General features: G+C 41.1%; 2 protein-coding genes across 5 annotated transcripts in view; one reads left to right on the top strand and one right to left on the bottom strand.

The window, feature by feature from the left end:
* The first annotated feature begins 179 nt into the window (after positions 1–179).
* Pms2 (mismatch repair endonuclease PMS2) lies at positions 180–21,827 on the top strand. Its single transcript, XM_075868538.1, has 22 exons — positions 180–1,413; positions 1,486–1,572; positions 2,259–2,361; positions 2,501–2,603; positions 3,842–4,011; positions 5,054–5,132; positions 6,366–6,463; positions 7,377–7,476; positions 7,587–7,671; positions 8,507–8,586; positions 8,976–9,069; positions 9,151–9,209; positions 9,744–9,831; positions 10,800–11,582; positions 12,470–12,566; positions 12,996–13,032; positions 13,138–13,268; positions 14,554–14,723; positions 15,730–15,767; positions 18,887–18,991; positions 19,966–20,001; positions 21,178–21,827. The coding sequence occupies exons 1-22, from the start codon at positions 1,281–1,283 to the stop codon at positions 21,238–21,240; spliced, it is 2,739 nt and encodes a 912-aa protein (XP_075724653.1). The 5' UTR covers positions 180–1,280; the 3' UTR covers positions 21,241–21,827.
* Positions 21,294–27,500, bottom strand: part of LOC142767250 (85/88 kDa calcium-independent phospholipase A2-like) — a 35,628-nt gene continuing 29,421 nt past the window's right edge. For all 4 annotated transcript variants that reach the window (XM_075868539.1, XM_075868541.1, XM_075868540.1 and 1 more), the window contains one exon: positions 21,294–26,198. In XM_075868539.1, the coding sequence (XP_075724654.1) occupies positions 25,983–26,198 (216 nt within the window). In that variant the 3' untranslated portion in view covers positions 21,294–25,982. The remainder of the gene's footprint in view (positions 26,199–27,500) is intronic.

The raw sequence follows: 27,500 nt of genomic DNA, 5'->3' as shown, positions 1-27,500 counted from the left end.
GATATAGTGTGCCTATATAGCACCCTTGCCCCCCCCCCCCCCCCCGCTTCAGTGCAGCGGGCAGTGCAGTGGTGTAGGCAGAAATTTGTATTCATGGTGTTTTTGTAGGTGGAGGGGGGGAAGGGGACACGCCTTTGATAAGGTCTGGGAGGGTAAGTGTGGTCGAATGTCATTTGGTTTGGCACTCTCTATCTATTCCATGGAGAAAAAAAAAATCTGGAGGGGGGGGGGGGTACAGGCCCTGTGTGTCACTGGCGGCAGCTACTGGGCTCGATTTCCAGTGCCGCGAAGCACCCATCGGCTTTTAAAAGGAGGTAGGTACCAACTCATTTTTCGAGATGGATGCCTTTCCACTATTTTCTTTCACACCCCTTGTCCATTGCTCTAAACTGTGCGGCGCCCGGCTACTTTACTAGTGGCAAAAGCAAGCGTATTTCCTCTCCTCTAACTTCTCTAACCACTGCTAGCCCAGTGATGAACGGCCACAACTCGTACGAGCCGTACTATTTCAGCTTCTTGCGTGCATGCCTTCTACCTGGCTGCTCCTCGTGAATAACCAGCAGAAAGCCAGGAGAAAAATGAACGGTCCAAGCAAGTACTACACTCGTTTGCTGTTCTACGCGACGTTTCTCACCGAATGCGACAACTAGTTCAGTTGTTTCGGCGACTTCTCAGTCACAGTCACTGCTTTCTTTCTGTACATTGTTTTTGAAACACCCGCCCTTTATGTCGTCACCTTCGTCACAGTTTTGAGTTTCATTTATCCGTCACAGAGTTCCGGCTTCGCTATGCGTCGCCAAGTCACATGTTTAGTTTTGTTTGTTTACTACGATGCCATATAATTGCGGTAATTAATCAAGCAAAGTTTGTTTGATTTGTCGTGTGCTAGCGTTCATTGGCGAAAGCGAAAGCACCGTCTTAAGAGACAAATCGAAGGCACCAGCTCTCTAAGTGTTATTTTTCGCGGTTACCTTCTAGTGATTGTAATTAACCTTCACAGAATTTTAGTCTATTACTTGTTTTTGATTGTGTGCCAAAGAAGCTTTAGAACTGTAGTTACACATCATTCACGCGAAGTTGGTGCTCCTAGCGGCGCGCGCTTTCCGCATTTGGCGGTGGACACGCGGGAATTTGTGCGGTGAATTTTAACTGCATCGCCGTCGACGCAAGTTGAAATCTTTCATATATATGAACGCTGCAAGTTAGCGTGTTCTTTGACCGCGCTTCATCCGCTTGCGCGCAATCAACTTCACGCTCGTGTCGAACGTGATGCCGGTGGGATGAGCAGGGAAATAAAAGCAATCGACGGCAGTACGGTGCATCGGATATGCTCCGGTCAAGTGGTTCTGAGCTTGGCCATAGCTGTGAAGGAGTTGGTCGAAAACAGCATTGACGCGGGAGCGAGAAACATCAGTAAGCAAGGATAAGCATGGCAGCTGGAGGGAGACGAGGTATGATAACTGTCGCACTTTGTCGTGTCCACAGGTGTCAAACTGAAGGACCACGGCAGCAAACTCGTCGAAGTCATCGACGACGGGGAAGGTGTCGACGAGTCGAATTTCGCAGCTCTCAGTAAGTGGAGAGAAAGCGCGATCAGTGCCGTGTAAACGAACGCTACTTGCGTGGCAACTGAGCAGTTTGGCAAGGCATGTTTTTGTCGTGAGCAGCGCACTGCTTATGTAAGTTACGGGTGAAAACACCTTTCGCAGTGTCCGTGACACGACCTGCTCTATAAGTTTATAGAGCAGGTCGTGGTCCGTGAACACAAGTTTAACTTGACGTGGTGGTTTGTTTCCACGCACGATGCTGTGGGTTAGAGTCCCCGGCATTGTGGTCGCATTTCAATGGGGTCGAATTTCAACAAACTCTAAGTATATGTATTTATGCGCAAGTTGAATAATTCTTGAATAGGGAAAACAATACAGAGTTGCGCGCCGTGGCGTGTCTCAAGATCATGTCCTGTCCAGAAAAAAGAAAAATGTGAGAGAGATTCAGAATTTTATTTGTTGTAGCCGTGATCACATATGTAACGCATATAACGGATATACCGTGTGCATGGACATCGCCAACAGGGCGATCGTTACGAGTAAGTTGAGTTTTGAGTGAAAGGCCGGTGTCCATATGGAACCTGCAGATCAGCACCAGCCCCCGTGCACGTTGACCTTTGCAACTTTTATATGTGCTCGTCTGCTTGTATCATGCAATATCCACCGGGCCTCTGACCATAATTTCCGTTTTTTTCCCTTCTTCGATCTCAGCATTGAAGTACCACACGTCGAAGCTGCGCCAGTTTTCTGACCTCGAAGGTGTGACGACATTCGGTTTCCGAGGGGAGGCACTCAGTTCCCTTTGTGCACTGTGGTGAGTCTTCTTCATTAAAAAATTAAAGGCTTTTGATGAAACTATGTTCTTAGGAGTTTGCAAACACATGATGAGCCACTCTTCACCTTAGCACAGGCAGCGTACTGCTACTCTCTTTGATTACCATCTTTTGTTCCAGTGATGTAACAATCGCAACTCGTCACAAAGATGCTGAACAGGCAACACTGCTCAAGTTCGACCACCATGGCGTCATCACTTCAAGGTCGCCTTGTGCGAGGGATGTAAGTGTTGCCCAAGGGAATTATTTACTATATTGTCATAGCATTGTCATAACTTTATTCTTTCTGATTTGATTGATTAATTGATATGGGGGGTTCAACATCCCAAGATTACCATATGGTGATGAGAGGTGCCGTAGTGGAGGGCTCCAGAAATTTCGACCACCTGGGGTTCTTTAAATGTGCACCCAAACCTGAGCATATGGGCCTGCAGCATTTACTAATTAAGGTGCAGTAATTTCATTGTATTGTGCTTGTGATTTCCCTCTTGTGTTACCGTAGCTTTTTTCAATCTTTTGTCGGTCATGTTGTCGGGCTTGTGCTGGGTTCTTAGATTCAGCAAGTTTTTTATCTCTGCAAAGGAAACAATACGTACATATATGCATCCACAAAGTGCAGATTTGTGACTCACTTTGTTTCATGAAGGTGATTTCTTAGCAGGTGATTGTGTATTTTAAACAGTTCTATCGTTCTGGAGACCCTATAGGTCATCACCTTTCAAGAAGTAAACCCGTATGGAAGTCTGTGAAGTTTGTGTGCTTCTATCTGTATTTTGTGCTCGTATTTTTCGTAGGACACTAGTGTTTGCTGGTGTTTGTAGTTTGTATTTGTTGTTCCCAATTGGAAACAGTACATGAGAGTGTATAAAAATATACGTATGCCTACGACGACTGCAAATGTGGGAGCGCAATCACAAAAAGGAAATTCACTAAAGAATACAAAAGAGCCAGAGCGCATTCGGCCAGCACTCTCAAGTAATGTCAGGAAGTCTGCCGCTGTCATTAAAGTAAAAAGAATGCAGCCGTGGCGTGCATATTGCCAGTTGTAACATATGGGGTTTAAATATGGAGGATGACAAGTTTACTGGAGAAAATGTTGAGGTGCACACAGTGTGTCATGAAACAAGAACTTCTAGGAATCATACTAAGAGAGAAGAGAATGGCAGAATGGCCAGGGAACAAACGGGGGTCGTTGACATCAAGTGAAAGAAATGGACCTTTGTTGGGCATGCCAGGTAATATGTAGACCAAGTGCAACGGAAGGATTACCTAGAGATGGGAAATGCAGTTGAGAGGATTAGGTGGAGTGATGAACTTAAGAAGTTTGCAAGGATGAAATGGAATCTGCTTCCACGGGGCAGGGTAAACTGGAGGGGCCTTCAACTTGCTGTATACTAAAGGCGTGGATGATAAAAATAATGATGAGTAAACACATAAGAGCCATTGCACCAACTGTTACAGCGTGGCACCACGGTCAGCCTGCACAACCTGTTCACCACCTTGCCTGTTCGGCACCGAGAGTTTCTGGCCAACCTGAAGCGGGAGTTTGGGAGGATGGTCACCCTCCTGACGGGATACTGCCTTGTTGCCACCGAGGTCAACATTACGTGTGCAAACTTCAACGAATCAGGGTGAGCTTTGCACTCTCAACTGCAGACGGTGCTTGAAGGATCTTGTTCTAGGGCAAGGTGGTGCATTTTGCTGCAAGTTGTTTTGAATGGGAAAGATACGTGAAAGAAAGATCACAGATGCTACCAGCACCATGAGGTGTGTTGTGGTACTTAGTCATAATATTGTGTAATGACTACTGTTTAATCATAATTCATGGCAAAAACTAGGTAAGGAAAGGCAGGGAGGCTGCCCAGTATTTCATTTGTATTTTGCAATCTAGTGCCATATTACCACTAGGTTACTACATGAATGGACTTACATGAACTCTCTGTAAGTGCCTTTCTTTTATTGTTTTCATTTCATTTTCTCACGTATCCTATCATCAGTGAAAATGAGTGCCAGTGCTACATGAAAGTGCTAGCATCTCTTAAACGGCATATACTTTAAAGAATGAAAGATAAAAAAAGAGAGCAAAATAACATTATACACATGTATTTCTGCACCGTGATCTGGAAGAATGTTCAATTTTCACTTGGCTGACAGCATTCGTGAACACGTTGGCTGTCATCAAGACAAGCCTTTTATGATGTGCAACATGAACCAGCGAAGCGATTTCAACGAGGCTAGTTTTAAAATGGCGCTGCAAGGAGTATTGATAAGCCAGTCACCAACCCTTCATGCAAAGAAAGACTGGGAATGATGTTGACACTACAGACAAGGAGTACAAAGTTGTGCTAGTAACAAATCTCAAAATTTTACTCTATCACGTTACATGGCATTGATTTATACCACTATTTCATTTTTCTATGGTTCCACATAAAGTGAATTCTTGCAGTCTCTGCTATTATTTTGGGTAATTACTGCTTCTACATTAGATTTTGTAAATTTCCTAATTTTGAATGGTTGGCCTTCACTCACTAACAGCAATCATCCTAAATTCTGCCATCATGAACTGATTTGCTGTCTTTTTATTTATTTTGTATGGTGTGTATGTATCTTCTTGTATGGCAAAACCCTGTGGCTGTCCACAAAGGTGCACTATGTTGCTTCTGTGTTTCGCAGGCGCAAGCAAGTGATTCTCAACAGCCAAGGTTCGCAAGCAGTGCGGGAGCGAATAGCAACTGTGTATGGTGCAAAAGAGGTATGAGAGGCGGTGATGTTGCATGCAGGGAATTTTCCCATATTCAGGGAATTTTCGCCTGTCATTTTGAGCTGAAGGGAAAAAGGGAATCTTTCTGATATATCAGGGAATTTTAGGAATGGTTAAATTAGCCTTTGAAGACAGGTAACTAGCAGTCACAGTAGGCCTTCATCTGCTGTAATCGGTCCTGGTGCCTGCACCACGCAAGCATAGTTTTTGAGATTTACTTTTGATATTTATGCGTAGTGACTTCTAGTTTAGTGGTGTTAGACTTGAATCTCACAATATGCAGTGTACTAGCAGTATATGAATTAACAAAGTCATGCTTTTGTTGTGCGGCAGTGCGGGGGCTAGTCATGATTTCAAAAGTCGCCAGTACTTGAGACAAGTATAATTATAGTATGTGTGTGCATGGATGGGCTGGAAATTAGTATTGTTATGCAGGGAAATATGCTGGGATTTTTGTCAATGTTTGCAGGGAAAAATCCCCGAAATAGGGAATTTTCATGTATCTGAATGGGAATTCTTCAGGGTAATAAGAAACATCACTGATGAGAGGCCAAATTAATGGGCGATAATGCTGGTACCATTAAGGCAGAATTGTCAGTGAAGGGTAAGAAATACTCCGGTGCTCTAGGTTCATCGAACATTTCTCAGTATGGTGGTGCCATCTTTATGTATAGTTTTTGCGACTACTAGTACTTGTGCTCCAACCTTGAAAAATTATGAGAGCTTCTACATTGAATTTGTAGTTCTGTGGTCCTGAAGGGGCCGTAATCAAGGCGTACTTTTAAGCTGGAAATAAGAGAATATAGTTGTTGTACATGAATTTAGAATACCTTAATTGTAGTGTCCGCTTTGACTTAGATTGACAGTATGTTGTGATGAGTTCAAAGCGCAACACTTACATAAGCAGAAGAAAGGACAGGCAAGGATAAGCATACGTGCAAAGCTGACATTTTGCTAAAAGGGAAGATGCATAAGTGGAAAGTTGCAGAGCCAACTGCACGTCACCAGAATTGAGAAGTAATCTAACAGACCATGACCACACGAATCGTGAACTCTGTGCAAACCAGAAAAGATGTAATTACAGGACCGAGGGCAGATTACATGTAAGTGATATGCAACTCATGACTCTAAAATTGTCGTCTCTGTCAGAAAGATCAATAGCTAGGTCACTTGATTGGTTGATTGATTGATTGGTTGTCTGATCAATTGATTCTTTCTGTCTAGGCTGCAAAGCTCCTGGAGATACAGCAGTGTACTCTTACTGAAGAAATCCTGGAAGAGTTTTCACTCACAGAGTCTCTGGTTGAAGCTTCAGGTGCAAGGTATGTACGCATGCTTTCTTGTGGTCACTCCAAGATTTTGTGCTGATTGTGGCCTTGCCAAATAGCTCGAACATAGGACAACAGCCATGTAACGAATCGGCTTATTGGAGCTCCATCTGTACTGATCCTACAAAATGTGTTGGTGCTCAGCTCTGTTCTCTGTGGAATTATGTGATAAAACAACAAATGGCAACTAACTGAAGGCACATAATTACTTCATTTAATTGGAGAAATTGCACGCCTTCCTTCCTGTAGTTTGGCACATCTGCTGTGTTACTTTCTCAGATAGTGTTGCATCGACATGCTAACCTGCTTTCTTTAATTTCACGGGGACTGCCTTTTGCCCTTTCTTGTGATTCACTTGAATTGCTTGGTGGCGCATGTTGCGCTTCCACTTGCATGCTGCTTTGCAAATGACTCCGATTGTTGTGTAAGCGTTGCATGCCCGACATGTATCAGTATCTAGAGACTGTATCCGAGCATCAGTGACAATGCTAGAATGTACTGTGACACATGTGTAAGAGCTGATGCATTTCCCCGCCAATCAGTTTATGGACTTCCGATGAATCTACTTATCGCTATCATTTTGCAGTATAATTTGCTTGCTTTGTTGTTCACGGATTCACCCAATAAAAAGTTCAAATTTCAATGCTTTGGATTATGTGTCCTTCATCCTCATTGCTACGTGACAAAATCGATTCTGGAGATTGTGGGACAGTAATCTGGCTCGATATCAGGGAACCAGCCCAGAATAATAATGATAAAAAGATATGCGTGGCCACTTTAGTCTGTATCGTGTGTATTGGTAGAAACTACTGTTAACGAGAGAAAAAGATTTGCCTCAAGGTCTCAGTAGGTCATTAACCCAATCACTAGCTCTGTTAGTAACATGTACCCTCTATATTTTATTCAGGATAGAGGGCTACATCTCATCATGTGCTCACGGCTCAGGGCGAAGCTCTTCAGACAGACAGTTTGTCTTTGTCAATTCTCGACCATGTGAGATGCCAAAGGTAAAGATGTCAAGATGTCCTTTCTGCAACAGTTCTTCCCACTTACTCTGCGATACGGTTTATGGAGTGGAGATAGGTCTAAGCATGACTTGCCTTGCTTTTTCCTGCAGCTTACAAAGCTGGTGAATAGTACGTACCATATGTTCAACCGAGACCAGTATCCATTCCTGTTGATCAACATTCATCTTGAAAGGCGTAAGGCTTTCCTGCTTGTTCTATTGCCTTTTTTTTTTTTTACCGTAAATCTGTCTAGTCTGGTCCACCCTGGGTCGGCATCTTCGTAGTAGTAGTAGCACTAGTACATGTCGCAGGCCATTTGACCAGAGTGGGAAGTAATAAAGAAATAAAAAATGTAATGATGATGATGATTCTCAAGATTGGATTTGGCTATCATAGTCTACCTTCTAATACACCTTCACATTTACAGCTTCACTATCTGATGAACTTCACAGTGTAAAACTGTTCCAACTTTTCTTTCCTTTTTCAGTAGATTTCATTGGTCACATGTTAACGTGTAGTTGAATCTTGATATAATGAATGTGGATGTAATGAATTTTCAGTTATAACGAAGTAAATTAAAATTAAGTTGTCATTTTTGCAGTGTGACCAATACAGTGAAACATCATTATAACGTGGACACATCCAACTCGAGAATGGCTTTCTTATAGTTATTCATTGTTATATTATTATATCATTATAAAATTTATTATAAATGTATATTGCCATACTGTACCAGTTGCAGCGCAATTTTTATTTACATCATTCTAACTCAAAATTTAATATATCTGAATTGATTATGACAATGTTTGGCTTTTATACATAAAAAAAATATTCGCATAAAACAAACTCATTTACATGTAAGATGCTCCTGTGTTTTTGCGAGGTTTCGCTGTGTTAGTGTAGCCCAAATCATATTTTCTTAAGCGTCCATCTGAGTGCTGAAATTGTTCTGGGCTTTTGCCACATGAAGATGTCTTTCAAGCAGCAGCTTACCGGATGTTTTGTTTGTTGTCTTTATCCCATTGTGCAGATTCTGTAGATGTCAATGTTACTCCAGACAAGCGTTCAGTATTTGTTCATCACGAGAAATGCCTCCTAGCCATCGTAAAGGTAAGGCACATTATATCAGTGCAGTGTTTGCTGAATTTCTGCCAACTCGAACAGCTGTTTCAGCTGTGGAAATGACTAGAGCAGGGTACAAAACAGCTCGATGAGAGCTAGACACCAAAAAAACGAATACCGCAGGACCAATGCTGACTGTCAAAGAGAAGTTTGGTAGAAGAAAGTTTGTCCTGTGATCCTGTTGTTTTGGTGTTCTTTCTAGCCTTCATCAAGTTGTTAAGCACGTAACTTTGCCAACACTTAGAAGAAAAGATGTTTTACTCTTTGCACAAAAATATTTTACTGCTTGCACACTTCTCTATCATGTATTTTTAAAGCAATAACATGACAGAGCCACCAGTATTTTTACTGTAAATATTTTCGTGTACAAATCGCAGTGCTCACTCTTGGCTATGTACCGGCCAATTGCCGCGACGTACGAGAGGCAGAGCCTTTCGTCGTCCCCTGCCCTGTCACAGTCATCGCAACAGAGTTAGTACTCTTTCTCCTCTCGCTGTTCAGTGCCCGAATCGTTGGGCAGCGTTTACTATAACGTCTCATTTGTTGTTGTAGGTCCACTGTCTCCTTATCTGAGTCCTCGTCTGCAGAACTTATCACCTTCTTCTGACAAGGTCAGTTTCTTTGACTGTTATAAAAAAATCTGCCCTCAAAATGAAATCGCTAACCATTTTCATGACATCAGTTTCACTGCCACGTGGTGATCTTTGCATATCCTTACATGACGTAAAACACCAATGACACAATGACGAAAAATTGGTTTTATGTTAATTTGGATAGTTGGAATGCGTCTTCAAAAACGAAGCACTTGGTGTTTACAGGCAAGTGTGAGTGCACTTTCATGGTGGGCACATTGCGAAATGCTTGTGTCCGTTTAATCTATTCAGTCTTCTTTTTTTAAAGTGATATTACTGTTCCCACACGTATAGAAACTCAGGAGCGTCAACCTGAGTGCAAGCTTGTTACGTGCATCAGCAGTGATTCTATCTAACTAAATGTTCTGTTCAAAAGTGCCTTGCTACTTGTGCTCAGATGTATTCGACTAGCCAACATAGCATGCGAACATTTGCTGATGAAGAAAAGGACATTATGCTTATACAGCTGAAAGAGTATCAATGTAGTTGCTTGTTTTGCCACCTTTTTCTCAGATTTCTTTGAGCACCCCAGTGAAACGAACATCGTCTGTGTTGTGCACTCCACGTTCTCGATCATCTGCTGCTCTACAGAGCTTCAAATGTAAGCAAAGTATTGAAGCTCGGGTAACTATAACATAACATTTTTTTCTTTATGTTATTAATTCAATTCCATGATTAGAGCACTGCGATTAGTTGAAAGCTTTTTGGGCCATGCCCACTGCTCCTTTCTCATGTGATGTTAACGAAACCAGCAAGAATGCCTCAGTACCGCGAGTATTACATATACATGCTTATTGCACATAATTAGGCATGATAAAAGAAAATACATCATTTTAAATTTTGTGCATGTGTTACTGTTCCACCTTTTCATAAGGGTCAATCTTTAGGGCCATGCCAACATCACCTGCTCGTCATGTGATGTCACAAATTTGCAAAAACTCACCACTTTATGCCAAGAGATGAGAGTGAAATCAGGATGGAATAGCTTTGCATTATAGCACTGCAGGTCTCTACATCTGCTTGAGCTGTTTGGACGCGTGATATCTTGTTCTTTTCTTCTAGTATCCTCTTACATTTTTCATGTGCAGAGTAATCGGCCTAAGTTAGCAGTTCAGTTCTTAATCTCCCGCTAAGAAATGATTCTTTTTTGTTTTTGTTATATTTATGCCTTCTGTGGTAGTATTTCAAATTCTTCCAAACTTGTGCCGAATTTGAAAGCTGTTTGGATTCTGTGGAAAATTCAGTTTTTAAATTGTTGTACCCTTAAAGTGAGAAATTGTGGTTACATTTGATGGGTATATTTATTAAAACTCTGTTTTATGAATTAGCATTTTTCTATCTGCCCATTGTTAGAATTTTGTGCTCCTGTGGTGACTGCTTAACAAGTTGGGGGTGTACTTAGAGCCAAGTTAAAACTAGAAGCCTGACTTGAGACATTCTTAATTTAGTGTGCCAAGCCCAGCCCAATGCATTTGTACAAAATCATCAAAGCTGTTTATGGGTCGCTCTAACATATAAGGGAGGTTCCATGTGTGCACGTAAAATCAATGATCGCCACTTCCGTTTCAGTTCGTCGACTCGAAAGCAGTGGTCACTCGGCAGGCACACCTTTATTCAGCAAGTCCTCGCCAAGCTGCTCCCAGTCCACAGTTGCCACAAGTAGTCAAAGTTCAAGTGCATCACAGTCTGTTGAACCTTCGTGTTCTGACGATGAAGTGTTGGAACATTCTGTTGGACTTTGGAACTCACCCGATAGTGTCCGGGCTCTCCGTAGAAGAGATAAAGAGTCATCTGGAGCTAGTGCTGTCACATCATCTGACAACACTGAACCCACATGTGGCTCGCTACCTCTGTCGTCGTGTAATTCAGCAACACAAGGCGCACAAAGCAGTCAAGGACGTAACCAAGATCAGCTAGAAGATTTGGCTTCGAGTTCTGTCGGCCAAAATCAGGGGCGTGCCTCACAAATGCCGCACAAAACGAGCCCGTCTCTGCGTATTGACAAGCTGCATAGAAAGGAAATGGGGTCTCGAGGAACGCTATTCCTGGATAGGTTTCGCTTCGGTTCTTGTGTGAAATCTGCGGAAGTGTCTGTAGTGCAAAGGACTACCTGTGAAAGTACTGATAGATTTGATGAAACAGTGGAAGTAGCATCTGAAGAATCTGTTCTCAATGAATGTGACAGTGACATAGTTGAAAATGACGTTGTGTGCCCTGTGGAAAATGAAGAACAGCATGATGAGGTGGTGGAGGTTGACCAGCAGGTTAGTGGTCGTAGACAGACAAAGCCTTTAAATTTCAGCTGTAAGAACCTGGCGCTGCATATCGACAGCATGAAACTGAATTCCTCTGGTGAGTATTTCCCTTCTGTCTTGTGTAGTCTTGTTTGTTTGGAATAGATTAATTGGATTTACCGTTAGTAGTGTGTCTCGTATTGCCATGCATTATAGTTTAAGTTGTGTAGTCTTGTTTGTTTGGAATAGATTAATTGGATTTACCGTTAGTAGTGTGTCTCGTATTGCCATGCATTATAGTTTAAGTTTGTCCTGTTTACCACTTCTTGAAACCGTCTGTGTTATTCGATAACCACTCTCTTCTATGGCATACTTCATCCTTCTGAAAAATTGTGAGCATCATTACAAAGTCTAGGTGAAAAAAGAATATATAATCAGGGCACAAGTGTGACATGAATCGTACCTACATTCCCGAATATTTATGGGCATCGGTGATTACTCTGGCAATGCATGATGCATCTACAAAAGTGCAAGTTTAAGCGAACTAGATTTATGTTCGACGACTGCTGACTGCACTTGCCAGTGTTATCGTGATTTGAATGTTGCTCCTAAAGCACATGTTTTCTTATTAAGAAATGAATTGGTATCTTGTACCCTTGACAGTGTTTGACACTGCCACTGCAGTGTTACAGTATAACCACTGCTTATTGTAATGTTACATGATTCTGTTACAATATTGCTGTAACGCTGCAGGTCTGACTTCTGGGGCTGTGAGCAAGTATTTATCGGCGCCTAGTGTACCAGCAATCTAAATTGGTTACAGGTGACAGTGTAATGCTTGTGCACATGCATAACAATTTCATATTCCTAGTTATGAAAACTCTACTTAAATAGGTTACTTGATTTCAGAATACGCTTACAGCTTTCCTAGTTGTTGTATTGTCATTGTGCCAATAGTTCAGGGGGACAAAAAAAGAAAGATTTCGCTAACTTTATCTTCTTCAGATAAGCCTGGAGAAGAAAAGCTTCATCGTGGCTTCCGGGCAGCCATCACACCAGCTGACAACGTAGCAGCTGAGAATGAGCTGAGCAAGCAGATTAGGTTGGTTTGATCTTGTCATATAATTCAGCCATGCACTCTGAGCCACTGCAATCAACATTTGGCAGTTTTAGCTGTCATTTTCAGAATACATTGTATCACGGGGTGATGGATGAGGGATGCTTTTCTTTGCTTGATGTGCTGACTGCACATACTACATGTGGTGAGAACCACCAGTTTGAAGCACGTATTGCTTTCTTTTACCACTGAGATGAGATTTTATGCATGTAGCCGGTAATATTGGTGTACTATAAGCTGCATGTTTATCGCATTCCAAGTTATGGACTGCTTGCTTTAGTTTAGTCAGTCTTAATTATAAATGAAACAGCTGGGTAACATCTGGGCCCTTTATTGTAGTGCTTTGTGGTGCTGTGCATGAAGTGAAGACCTTAATTGCAACAATCAGTGGTACAATGTTTGATTTTCTTTCAGCAAGGACATGTTTGCGGAGATGAAGATAATTGGCCAGGTATGCTCACCTTCCTCTAGTCGGACAATCTGCACTTCATGCTTCGTGTTGACTCCTGCACTTCGGCTGATAGTGATATCCGCTGAATTCATGCTTCTCTTGTAGTTCAACCTGGGTTTTATTATCACTCAACTTGGGGAAGACCTCTTTATTGTTGATCAGCACGCTGCCGATGAAAAGTACAACTTCGAGACGCTTCAACGTGACGTCATCATGGAAACACAACGGTTACTCATGTAAGTAGGTACTTGCGAGACTTGGTTCTTTCACTTAGGAGCAGCAGTTTTGTCAGGATAGATTGAATGAAAGCAGTGATCATTGCAGTCTTTATAGTCACATGTTTTTCAGGGCAAACTATGACTCTCCACTTTCTTTCGCAGAATGTAGCCGTCCAACTTTGTCACTGGTTGCAAAATGATTACATTCCCTGTCAACTATCCATTAACTGTAATGATGCCTGGTGGATGTCCTGTGGACACTCACTGCCGGGGCATAGGTATTTCAGGGGTGTGCCGAACATGACCGCTGAACGTACCTCACATGACCGTTTGGCCTCGCATGTAACAAAGGTGTTGCTACCTCTCTGCCAATGTTGTAAACATCAGCATAAATGAACATTTTCACAATGGAACAGTGAAAATTGTATTTGCGTGAACACTGTCGCTGCACAGTGCTCACAGAATGAAACAGGCTAGCTAATGCACATAAATGTGTATTTACTGTCTTCAGTTTGTATATCATCCTGATGTCGTTTCGACTAACACACTTAGATCAGGCATAGTCCATAAAAAATTTAGTGACCAAATCTGTTATGACGTGACATGGTCTGTAGCGCTGTGTGTGTGTGCATCTCTCCTTCGTGTGTGTCCTTGTCATGGTGCGCTATACCAGTGAAAATGGTGACATGGTACTTACGTGTTGTAGCCAATATAGAACATTCCGCTTCAAGTTTTGTGTTGTGCTTAATTCCGAGTGCTGAAGCTTTAAGTGGATTGTGGTGCTAGACCCAGTGACAACTTTTCTTGAAGGCACCGTGGAAGCTACAGAACCAAAGCACACGCCTGCTGCGGTGCCAAAATGACCTACTGGGTCTATGTGCAGCTGTAAATGTTATGATTAGTTCTCCTAGAAAATATACCTGTAATGTGATACTAAAATGAGCACTCAGCCATCGAAATGTTTTTGTCATTCACATATTTTGTTTATAAAATTTTATAAACACGTTAACGACGCGAACGAGCAAAATCGAAATCAGCCACAAGCTTCCGTACTACTTGCAGAGCAACATAAATGTACCCTTCGCTGCACTGTCAAGGTAAGTTGTCGAGTATAGTAAATTTCTTCATTTACTTATTCTGTACTTGATTTTATACTTACACACTTAGTACCCTCTCCCTTCTTTAACGAATCGGGGCTGCAGATAAACTGATCTAAACATATGAACAAGTGATGTATTTTTCTTTAGCCATGACTGGCTGGAATGTGCAAGCCTATGCTCAACTTTCTTGATTTCAATTCCAGGCCTCAGGCACTTGAGCTCACAGCTGTTAATGAAATGGTTCTCACTGAAAACCTTGAAATATTTGAGAAAAATGGATTTGGATTCGAAGTGGACGAGTCGTTGCCCCTGGGCCAACGTGTCCGGCTGGTCAGCGTCCCCGTCAGTGGCAACTGGCAGTTTGGCAAAGAAGGCAAGCATTGAAAAAAATTGTCTTTGCAAAATCTGTGTTTTCTTTTATGCATTTAGATATAGTCTATCTATAGAACATGCCCTTGGTGGCTTGAAACCGCTGAGTGAAAATAACATTAAAAAAAAATCGGGATGAACATTATCAGAACAAAAAATCGATTCCCTGAAAGCAACAGAAATAACTGCGTGTGATTGTTGCCAAGTTTGTACAATAACTCTGCAGAGCAGTGCATAAATAATTGCAACAAGTCTTACACAAGTCTTCCTGCTGAACTACTACCTTAATACTCCTCAAATTTAGTACAAATGGTACTGTTTTGCATAAAGTTTAATATGTCACTCTTGCATGCAATACTACATTCCAGGTTGGTTTGCCAACAATTATTTTGCAGTGTGTGCGATCCGTGGTGATTCTATTTGATATGTGTCAACTACACTGCGATGCAATGGTAGCAAGATACGTAATTAATTTCTCACTGCTGCCATTACAGATACTGCCAGTATTCTTTTGTAGCAGAAATGGAACGTGTTTCGTTGGCATCACTGCAGGTGACAGTCACTTAATCTATTGTGGAATAATACGGTAGGCAATGCCAACACATGCGTTAAAAAAGTCTAAACATCACACAAAATCAGTACCATAAAATTTGAAGCAAGATAAGCCAACGATGCAGCAGGAATATCTGTCTTTATTTTGTATACTATATATGTGTACTATTCATTTTGTAAATAATGTATTAACGTCGTTGTTATTGTTGTTATTTATACCCGGCCCTCCAATTTTTGCAGCACTCAGTTTTTGGAAGCATTTCTTGTTCCTGCACGCAGCATTCATAAGTAGCGCTCTTGTTATTGCAGTGCAAAGTGCAAAATAATGTCGTTTGCTTCCTTTTTTATTTACTTGCGACCTCGTGTGCTACTTGAGCCAATTATCGCCCTCTCATATATTGGTGGACGTGTTTCTTCATGTGACGCTGTATTTATGTTTTTGCATTTATTCTTTTTAGATGTGGATGAGCTCATCTTCATGCTGAGTGACAACCCTGTGAGTGCGACGTGGCTTCATAGATTTGACCATTCTCACAAGTTGGCATAATGTGTAGGCTTTCAAATGGTCAGCTAGCAAAAAGATAATTTCGCTTCATATACTACATTGTGGGATTTGATGCGATGCATAGCAGTCTGCGAGCGGCTTGCTGTGCCACATCGTCTGGTGTTTATTCAAGTTTTTTAAAAGCCAGGCCATTGTCTTTCGTAAATTGAGCAGTTGCGCAAGTGACACGGGCGTACCAGGTATCCTGGCTGCACCATGACGCCTAAAGACTGTTGCAGAATTATGTAAGCACGTGCGAATATGGGAATGCATATTGCAGCATTCGAATTCGCTTGGGGATAAGTTTAAATAATTGCTAATTTTGAAGTAATTGAAATGAATGAATAAACGTAGGGATGTGAAATCGTATGTAAATACTTGTAAAGGTGGTTTTACTGAAGTTCACTTGTGGAATGCTGTGAAAACACCTGTTTAAGAAAAATCAGCAATGTCGTGAAGCTCCTCAAGTGTAAATGGACGTATTACCGTCACATTGATTGTTTATTTTTCAAGTTTAAAAGCTTGCTGTATCAGCTTATATGCTATTAATAAATTTTAAAACGTAATGTACTTTACCGGTTATCGTTTCCATTCTCCTGAAATTCAAATCCAGCGACTGTGCAAAGTTGCCTCCAGTACCCTTTGAACCAAAAAGATGGTCATTCGCACTTGCCTTGTTCCAATATTAACCAAGACCTATGTTTTTGTATATTTTGTATATGATGTATCTTTTTTGTTCTTGCTGTTTTACACCTGTGTGCAATGTTTTGATCTTTGCCCCTCTTGCTGGGGCCCTTAAATGGGTGTGCAGTATTCTGTAAATAAATAAACAAATAATATATTAAAAAATATTGTGCAGGTTAGCCGAGTCATAACAAATATGCAATTATTTTTATAATATGTGCGATATACTATTCGATTCAAAATTATTTGACCAAATTGCTATTTGCTTCAAACCTAAAATTTACTATCACACACACCTAAAAGTATGGCATAATGCAGGTATCAGTTACTTTGATAACAAAGGCTCCATTGCTGTAGCCGTGCCAGTTGTAAGCACCGTTTGAAGGTGTTTTCAAGTGGGGTTGAGCTATGCTAGAATATAGGTAATGTAATCAACAAGGCCACCACTGGTGATGTAGGCCTCATTCCCCGAAGGTGCGTGTACCATTCAGTAGTAACACCATTGGCAAACTGTCGGCATTGTGAAAATGTAGAAACTTATAGCACGAACTAAGATACGAAGAAGAAAAGAGAAGGGCACCAGTGCTTTCTTGACTGTGTCTTCTTAAGTGACAGCCCTTTCCTGTCCATCTCTTAGTTTATGTTTGAATTTTCATTTATGCACTTTTACAGGTGACTAGTTCATGCTTCCATTCTGCTTATGCCAAGTGTTTCAATATTCTAGCTTACACAAGGTAGCCATCTTGTTCAGGAAGCCATCAGCATTGTCGAAAAGGCCCGTTAGCACGCAGGACATTTTAAAGCATTTTTTAGGAGAGTGCGAATATTGGTAATTTTTAATATTTTCCTTATAGTATTTGCTATTCGATTCAATTTGCTCTGGAATATTACTATTTGAACTTTCCAAAAACAAATACAGTGAACGTTCGATTGGTAGTGGCCCTTTCAGATTTTTTTATACATTTTTTTTTCCTGGAGAGGGTAAAATGGCAGATATATTACGCCTTGTTTGAATCGCATCTTAACTATTGTGCTCTTGTGTGGGCCACCGCCACAAACTGACTACGATTGTTTTTTATGTATAGCAATACAATGTGACATTTCCTCCCACTAAATGAATTAAATTTTTATTTTTATAAATATCATGCATTTGTAAATGTTATTCAATATGCTCCATTTTTTCAATTCCATTAAATTGTTTTCTTCTCGGGATAAATATTGAGAATGTGTATTTAGGTTAATCTTGATGTTACTGCTGCCATGCGAGGGACTTCAGGTACATTCAAGCTCTATGATGCAGCTTTTCGCCTGATGGACCCCCAACAATTTCATTGGAAAATAAAAACCTTTTTGATTCTGATAAAGTCAACGCTTGATTGGCAGTGGCACTTTCGGATTTTTTTTTAATATGCTTCACCCCATCACACTCTCATATTGCAGCAAAGCTGCCCTGCAAGCTCCACTAGGGTTGCAAGAGAGAGAGAAGCAACTTTATTTTACTAGGGTTGCAAATGTACCGACTCGAGCAAACGATGGTTCCCGCATGGAGATGATAGATGTGGCGAGGATGGGAGCTCAATTAATGCAGTTTTGGAACTGAAATTGGGAAGAAAGTCTGAGAAATTAGGGGGTTAAAGATTTTTGGCATTCAAAATTTTATATCTTCTTATATATTGACATCTATAAGGCACATCTGGAACTCGAGACTCAAAGAAAGCACACCCTAGTCCGCCACCTCAGTTGGGCTTCCGCAGAGGCGAAGGAGACGCTGAGGCATCTTTGCCTTTCACGTGCAAAGTGTTGTTGGCAACATTTTGATGTACCAACTTATGTATACTTACATGAATGAAATTTGGCCCATGCATTGCCTTATTCTTGATAAGACAAAACTGTGAAACACCACCCCGCCAGGCTTCATTAACCGAGCTAAAAGAAATGCTTTCGCGTTGCTATCTCATTAAGAATGTGCTCAGAAATCCTCCCCAACTTCTTTTTTTTTTTGCTATTTTGTTGAATTATTCAAAAAATATTCTAGAAATATTCGAAAAATATTCAATTTGATCCACACTTCGATATTTGAAACCACTTGACACACAAAATTCTGCTATTCGCACAGCTCGAGCTTTTACTCATAAAGGCATCCATTTGTGGTGCAGTCATTTGAGCATTGCCTTTCTGTACCTAGAGTGAGAATTGTTTTCATGTTGCTGAAATATTTTCGTTTACTCACGTACACATAATGATGTCTAGACACGGAAGTCTAAAGTAAGACGACTGACCGACCGATCCAAAGCAGCCCTGCAAACACTAGGCAAAAGCTTCACAATCAAGATGCCACTGACATGTCTTAGCACTGTTGGTAATTTTGCCCTCCTTCCTTTGCTTAGCATACTGTGTGCCGGCCTTCCAAGTTGCGTCAGATGTTTGCCTCACGTGCTTGCCGAAAGTCAGTCATGGTAGGAACAGCCCTGACTGCGCTTACCATGAAAAAGGTAATCCCACTGGAATTTACCTAATTTATGTTTATAATATGTACCGATTTCAAATTCTATTTCTTCCATTATAATGTGCAGGTTTTAAAATGCAAAAAAATATTTCAACTGCCTTTTGAAGAGCATGATTTTTGAAAATCTGAGTGACAAAATAAATCAGCATATCACGATTATCTGGAATCAGAATTGCGTGCCATGCAAAAAAAAAAAAAATGTTTTTCATAATTTTTTTTAAGCAGGTTTAGAACATCCATTTTTGTTGCACTGCACTCAGTTTAGATTAGAGATTATTCTGATATGCTGATTTACTGTGTGATGCACTCACTTTTGAAGAGAATCTCTTGTCCCTGAAGCGTACATAAAATGTCTTGTACTTTGAAAACTACACAATATACTAAAAAATAATTGTATACTTGAGATCAGCGCACAAATATACATGAAGTCTCAGAGTTTGATCAAAATCTATCAAAAAATAAAGAAAATGTTTGAAAATAGCACCCCTTCTTAATTCTCTTAAGGATACCTGGTGGTAAATTAGTTGCAATTATACATTTGAGGAAAATACATTTAAGCAATTACACATCTGAGCAAATATTAGCTTAGTTCAACACTATTTATCAGATTTTAAAATGCTCTATCATGATTCAATTGAAACACATGCATGCAATAATTTTCTAGATATTTACCAGGAGCAGCAGAGCTGTCGCTCTAAAAAAAAAAAAAAGAGGGGGGGGGGATATCTCAATGCTAGCCTGAAAATATTTTACCCACCAGTTCACATATGTTGCATTGTTGCCATTCAATTTATGCAACTGATTTTGTACCAAGCACGAGCTATTTGTTTGACATATGTTGCATTGCTGCCATTCAGTTTATGCAACTGATTTTGTACCAAGCACGAGCTATTTGTTTGACTGTAGTGAAAAAAATTATATGTGTATTAAATGGGGTGTTTGTGTTGGCCTATTTTACAGGTTGTCAGTCATCTTGGTGAACTTCATCACCCTTGGGTGAGTGTAATCATTCTTGCAGTGCTCATTTTCAGGCATGTTTAACTTTTGTGCTTGGTGTGCGTGGTATTTGCTCATGCATGGAACATCGAAACATAGCTCCTTTGAAGTGCCTAATTGGTGTCATGCTACTTGCACATAGACCTTGCTACATGTCCATAAGAGCTCATACATATTAAGTTTATAGGCAGAATGTGTGCACAGTTTTGTATTCACGTAATTCATGGTGGAACAAAGGCAACAGAAGTAACATAAGATGCATGCTTCTTGCTATGATCTAAAAGTGTTTTAATTGATTTACTATCACACATGCACGGATGAAGGTGTATGCAGATGTTGACACTAGCCTGTAAACGGCCGTTAAAAGTTAGATAACCCCACCCCTTCTTTATTGTTTTGCCACTTCACCGAGCAGGCCTTTGGAAGTGTATCTCAATACAATTCTTTGTTACAGATACTTGGCTCTCACTTATTAGTAATGTCTTCCTTGAAGCTATGCCTTAACATTTCAAGTGTTAAAATGAAATCTTAGCGTTGTACAATATTGGGGAGTGATTCCCCAAACGAATTGAACCAAACTAATTGGAAATAGGTGTTGCCTCTTCTGCCAACAAATAATGCCATAAACCCAAGTGAGCGTTCCACAATCCCGAAATTCATGGACTTTGGCTGATTTGAACCTTGTAAGCTGCACAGTTACCGCGACCTCTGTGGGATGTCGCCACATGCCCGTGCATGCGCTCCCGATCACACCGAAAGTAAGCGGCACGTTTGAACTGCCCGAGCTTATTCATAAGGAGCTGTGACCAACTTGTGTATCTTCTTGCTCCCGTGCCACCCCTCCCCCCTCTCAACCCTTGATGTAGCTTTCAGTGGACTTGCTGGTGTGGAAAGAGAAACCATTTAGCGCAACAAATTTGTGTAACTCAGCTTGTACTTGGCAGATTTTTAAAATTTTCGCAGCAGTCGATTCGTGAGGCAATAACCTCCTTCAGTGAAGATGTTCATTATTACTTGGAAAAGTGTTGAGGAACTCTTTAAGTCGTGTTAGCGTTAGTTAGGGGACCCCAGTGATTTTCAATTTTATAAACTTTTCACACTTCGCACGTTTAGCATGAATGCAAATCTGCGTGGACTCGCATTGTCACACATGTGTTTGTTGGTTTCTATCAACAGAATTGCCCGCATGGGAGGCCAACAATGCGTCACCTCGTAAACATTGCACTCCTTCCAGAATGAGAAGCCTATGAAGGCGGCTTGAGAGGAGATCGAATGAAGACATCACGCATACATGAAAGCACTGAGCTTTTATTGGCTAGAATTTCGTGGCTGTATGGTATACAACACAATTAAAGTAAACAACACAATATAAATGAAATAACAAAGGTTGCATGTGCAACCTGCATATATAAAACACATTGTAAACAAAACAGGAACAGAGCACGATTCCCGAAGCAACAGAAATCGTATGCTTTCTGCATGTAGAAAGCACCGTTCGTAACAAAATATAATCTTAACACACTAGGCTGCTTATTTCGTGGCCACTCCTTAAGTGTACATTACAGTTTCTTGACAAGTCAACCATCAGTTTTTTTTTTTTTTTTTTTTGAAACCATTTCAGCAAGCCTGTGCTTCTTTTGTATAGCATTTTGTAAGCAATACCTTTACTTTGCTTTACAATGTTCTTTGCACCTCTCTGAACACTGCAAACACACCCGGCAACTCTTGTTGCACTTGTAGATACTCGTTGTTATAGGAGTATAGTGCACATGTTATACATTTTATGTACCTACCTGATATGAATAAAGAGGTAGCAACAAACGCAATGCATTGGTCGGGGTGCGGATGTGCTCACCACGTAATAAACAGATCTGCAAACGAATCACATTTGATACAGGCCCCTGTGAAACTCGGGATTAACAAAGTAACCTGCTGCTCTAACTAGGCCGCAAATATTTCGCAGCTGCGAAGCTTGTGTAGTTATTCGAGCACCAGCAGAGGAGTAGTCACTGCGGTACATATCACAGTAGAGTTGTGTTCGCAGCTGATGCTTTCACTTAACCGGAGTTCCCACACGTCTTGTGGCGCATGGAATCGTACATGTTTCCACGAGAGCCCTGCTAGTCTGTTGCAATTTACCATCACTCGATATTTCGGAGCGATACTAGCTGCATGATTGAAATGTTCACTCAGTCGGCACAGCCACGCGAGTTGGCACAGCCACGCGAGTGGTAACAGGCGCAACCAAAGAGGCACCACCAGAATAAGTGTCGAGCCTTTACTGTTAATGCAAGAACATACTACATTAAATAATGCAAGCCACGGCAACACTTGACCACACGAAGCATTTCCTAACGTGTAAAAATCCTTTGCACACTCCATCACACATGCGTAACAACCCTGTGACTATATCACATCAACCAAAGCAGAAAAAGCTGGAGAGCGGAATGGTTGCTATGTCATAATGAGTAGCGCTAAAGCTGCCAAGGCTTTTCACGATGCATAAGGAGTTGCTCAAGTTAAGAGACCACCTCAGCTTGGCAAATGAAAGAGGCATGCATGCTGTCGACTCGTCGAAGCTCTCTACTTGCAACTCTGTGAACTTGGCAGAGTAAGAGCACTTCCTACGAAAGAACATTCCTTCTTGGCATTTAAAGAGGAATGTGCCCTTGTAGAACTGCATACATTCGTAAGGTTTGAAAAATCTGGTTGCTAAGTAAGTTGCAAATGCAGACCTACAGGCGGATACAGCAAGATGTACTCGAGGGGAATATGCGAGCAGATACATCGAAATCAAGTTAAAACTGTACATGCGTTCACTGTAGCATACTGAACAGCACCTTTAAAAAGAGACATTCTTTAAAAGAGTCCCGACACAAAATTTTGTTTCTTCACTTCATGAGTAATTGTGTACAGAACAATCACATTACTGCAGTGAAGGCACACGCATTTCACTGTATAATGAACGTGATAGCACACCTAGACGGATACTTCTATTTCCAACATCTTTTTTTTTCATCTCCTTTACAATAAAGCCCCTTTTCACATCCGTTGATGGTGCACAAGATGTATTTCACTCTGAAATACCCTTGTCATATAAGAAAAAAAATCACTTTGATGACGTAGTCAGAACACTGTTCTGATGGCAAGACTATCCCTCATTTGCTTCATTAGTATAACTCATTATTTAAGTAGTTCATCAGTATATCGAGAGAAACTTTGTGGTAAAAGGATTTACTGTTTGTGTCAGTACTTCTAGAAATCAGCACCCATGTTAAAATTTGCCGAGTTCGGCTAAATCTGGACACAATCGATGTCATCTATCAGCGCTTTCAAGATGCTGCCAGAAGTGTCGATAGGTATTGTAGTCTGAAGACTGCTCACATAAGAAACTGCAAGTTCCAGGGTAAGCGGACGGAGCTGCCCGAAAATGACGACATATGACAGCAGTGACAGGTGTCTGCTAGGTGCAGATACCAAAGAAGCTAAGTGAGAATGTACATAGATCCAATAAGCACAAAGGCAACTGACTAATGAGAAAGCATTCACAAGAACCATTTGTTGGGAATTACTGTACAGCACTAACTAAGGCAAAGTTTTTTGCAGCAGTCCTAGAAAGAGATGTTGCTGCAGCATGTGCAGTTCGTGCCAAGGCAGCCATAGATGCGCAATAGTATAGTGCTGTACAATACACTGTACTGAACAATCTTACAATAGTGTACAATAGTACCTTAGTGCAGCAGAATGGCAATACTAGTACCACCACAACAAAAGTTTCAACCTACATCAAGTATTGGTGAGGTGCACTATGTAAGCTGTGCCGTATAATATGCATCAAATAACGAAAAGCAGTTTTGTACAGCGCTTGTATTTCCTAGCAATTGTAAAAATGTCCCAGAAATTTGTGTGTGAGCTTTAATGTAGTGGACAAAAGATCCCCCAATAGATGCACCCTTCTTTATGAAGCTGTTTACTGTTGCTTCTGATACACATATAACACCTGGTATTGGGATTAAGGTGCTTGAATATTCCGATTGTGGGAATATCCATATTGAAACAAGGCTGTCAATTTTGCCTAGATTTAGGTGCAGTTGGCGAGAAGTGCGAATCTTAACATTTGCCGATTCTGGAGCAAATGTAATTCATGAGTAATTCACGCTTGAATTCTCAGCCCGGAGAACTTTCATGATCCATTGCATTCAACCTTAGCATCGCTGCAGCAATGTGGAGTTGCCAAATCCTGCAAATGATGTTAAGAGACTAAGTACTCAACTCGAAGCTCATCTGTGTAGCAACAGAAGCTTATAGTGAAGAAATGGAAGCTAGATGGATGCAGAATGGCAGTGCTAAAGATTAAACTGGGAACACACAAAGGCATGGCAAGTGCTGAACATCAGGCAAGGGAAATGCACACACGGGACAAGTGCCGATCTCACTTTTTTTCCAGTCTGCATTGCATCCTTTCTTTAATATGGGACACTGCTCTTAAAAATTATATTTTTTTCTCGAATGCAATTCGATGAAACTTGCTAAGTCTATGTATATTTATGTACTTGCTGTTATTCTTCTAGTATAATGTATAGTTTCTAAAATATTAAATATATTTCATGTGCCCTTCGACGAGAAATATTTTTTTCTGAGAAGTTAAATCCACATATCACAATAATATGGAATCAGAACTTCGTGCAGTGCAAACAAAAATGAATGTTCTAAACCGATTTGAACAGAAGTTGTGGTATGTTGAACATTCCCGAGCGAGTCGCTTTTAAGCTGGGATTTCACTTACATATGTTCAACAAGCCACAACTTTTGTCTTATCGGATTTAGAACATCCATTCTTGTTGCAATGTACGCAGTTCTGATCCTGGATTATTGTGATATGCAGATTTACAGTGTAATTCGCTCAGTTTAGAAAAAAAATCATGCCCCTCAAAGGGCATATGAAATGTTTCTTATAAAAAATACACATTGTGCTAGAAAAATTACTGCATATTTAAAATCGGTGCACAAATATATAGAGACTGACCAAGTTTCTTCAAAGTTGATTTCGAAATAAAAATTTTTTTAAGTGCTAATGTACCCCTTAACCTTTCACACTGCCACTACGCATGAAAGCTTTGTGCTATGGTAGTTCATATCCAAGCCACACAAGGCAGCCTTGCAACAAGCCAGTGTTATCTATATTGGAGAGTTCATAAGAAGTGGCCTGCCACTGATTGAAGGAGGATTTCCTACCATTCGCCACAGCGAGTGCTTGGCACAGCAAAGTTCTGCATACGTGTAAGTGGAGACGTTTGCCTAGAGCTAGCTGTGACACATTGAGATGCAGGCAATGTAGTAAACTTAACGAAAACTTAGCTACATAAGATCTAGCTATTTTTTTAAAATAAATATTGCAAATAGTTCTCGAGACCTACTGAGGCACATTCAGACATCATTCCAAGAATATTTGTATGCAATAAGCAGTGAAAGCAAAGCTCAACTACGTATCGACTCACGCACACGATTTGCTTAGACATACAGATTGTGTAGGTCCATGGAAATTGTAAAGTGTGCATGAATCAGGGACTCTGAGAGCATTTCATTACTAAACACTCAGCACGCTGTTCTGTGAAATTTTAGCTGCAGTCGGTTACACTCAAAAGTGAACTTGAGTGCAGACAAAAAGCTAACAGGTACATAAAAACCTTATAAGAAATTGTATTACTATTATCTATACGTGTATCACATTGCAAGATATAAATAAATGAAAAATTTGTTAATTACTTCGTATAATTATATAACGAATTATAAATTTGCGCAATTTGAAAACTGACTGCTTCGCGGCCACAAATGGTGATGCTCGGGTCAGAAAGGTCGAAGGCAGTCGTGCCCTTCTGTTCTTGCACCTGCTGTGCTGTCGTGCCGCCGGCCTCAGGCCAGTTGCCTTCACACCGCGGGATGGAATGAGATTTTGAGCGTCCATTGCTCCTCAATGTCACTCAGGGCCGGAGAAGTTCGGCGAGCTCGTCAAGTTCGGCACGACGAGCTCGCATGTAGACTAGAGTCTCCCAGAGCACCCGAACGAGCAGCTTGTTGTCGGTCTCGTTGAGGCACACGTCCGCAGATATGGGGGCGTTGAGGCGGAAGTAGGGCACATTGATCGTGTGGCACCATGCCTGTGCCCGGTCGACGAGCCGGCCGTTGGCTTGTGTGGCCTGCGTGCGTAGTTTGGTGCAGTAAGTGGATTACTCATTTGCAGAAATTATCCTAATGAAATAGTAGAGCCTGTGCTGCAGAAAATCTGCCATTTGTGGCATTGTCCGTGGGTGAAAAATGCACAGTGGACAGAAAAATACTCAGGAAATCTGCGTGCAAGTTGAGTGCTCTACCACAGAGCCACACCAGTGTTCGAGACTAGTTCAGAAATAGACATTATATAGGTGTCATGTTAACAGATGCAATACATGTAGAAGATCATGCAAGCTGCATTATGAGTGTGTGGTTGAAAGTGGCCAAACCATTACTATTAGTCAAAGCTATTAGTCATCATCATTCATGGCATCAACAAAGTTTGCAACCATGTACTCTGTCGTTCTTTATGAAAGGGAACACGCGATCGTGTGACCTGCTCTCTACAACGCTGCCTACAGTATCTTGCAGTGCTTGTCCAGCGGCCATAACTCGTTGTTTTGTTTGCCAATAGATGACGCCAAAAGCCAATGTCTTTAGCTGTCGCTTGATGACGGTCCTGTAGGCAGCCGCCGCAGAGCGCAGGCCACGCACTCACGTGTTCTTTTTCATAAAGGACGACAGTGTACAGTAAAACCTCACTAATTTCAACTCTTAATTCAAAATATTTTCGTCGTCCCATATTTTGCAATGTATGTCTGAGCGGATAATTTGAAGCAGCAGTCATCACCTGTCCGGTTAATTCGAAAACATTGGGTGCCGTGTGCCCATTCCCGATGCCATTTTCGCCGCGAATCCGTGAAAACGATGGCACTTAAGAGCCACAAGGCAATGCAATGTAGTGATAATAACGAGTGGCAGCTGAAGCGCTCCAACACCACTACTTCCGATGCAAAAAAAAAAAAGAAGAAAGAAGAAAACAAAATGCCAGGCCTGTGTGGAAGGCACAGCACAGGCACAGCGGCCTTTCAGAGCCTTTTCTTAACACTCATTGGGCAACTGCTGCAAGCACACTTGCTGGGTACCCACTACAGCATTAATAATAATTTCTGAGTAGTAGGCCAACATTTGCTATGCTGTCCTTCGTCATTCTTTTGAGAAGCGTGGTATCTGCTAAACACTTGCAAAGAATTTTGTTCCAATTGTCCATGCATTGGCTGATGATGATGAGGAATGATGCCTGAAGTGGGTATGCACCACAGTTAATAGGTGATCAAGAACAAGCTTTTTTAATTTGTTGGAGCATTGGGTGACCAACTCATTGCGCTAATGGCATTGTGTGATGCTTTGTTGTTGTTGTTTTTTTGCTGTTCTAAAACTGATTGATT

Source organism: Rhipicephalus microplus, chromosome 7 (genome assembly GCF_043290135.1).
Source record: "Rhipicephalus microplus isolate Deutch F79 chromosome 7, USDA_Rmic, whole genome shotgun sequence".
Taxonomy (NCBI): Eukaryota; Metazoa; Arthropoda; class Arachnida; order Ixodida; family Ixodidae; genus Rhipicephalus; species Rhipicephalus microplus.
The sequence above is the reverse complement of the archived record's forward strand: the minus strand, read 5'-3'. Positions and strand labels throughout refer to the sequence as shown.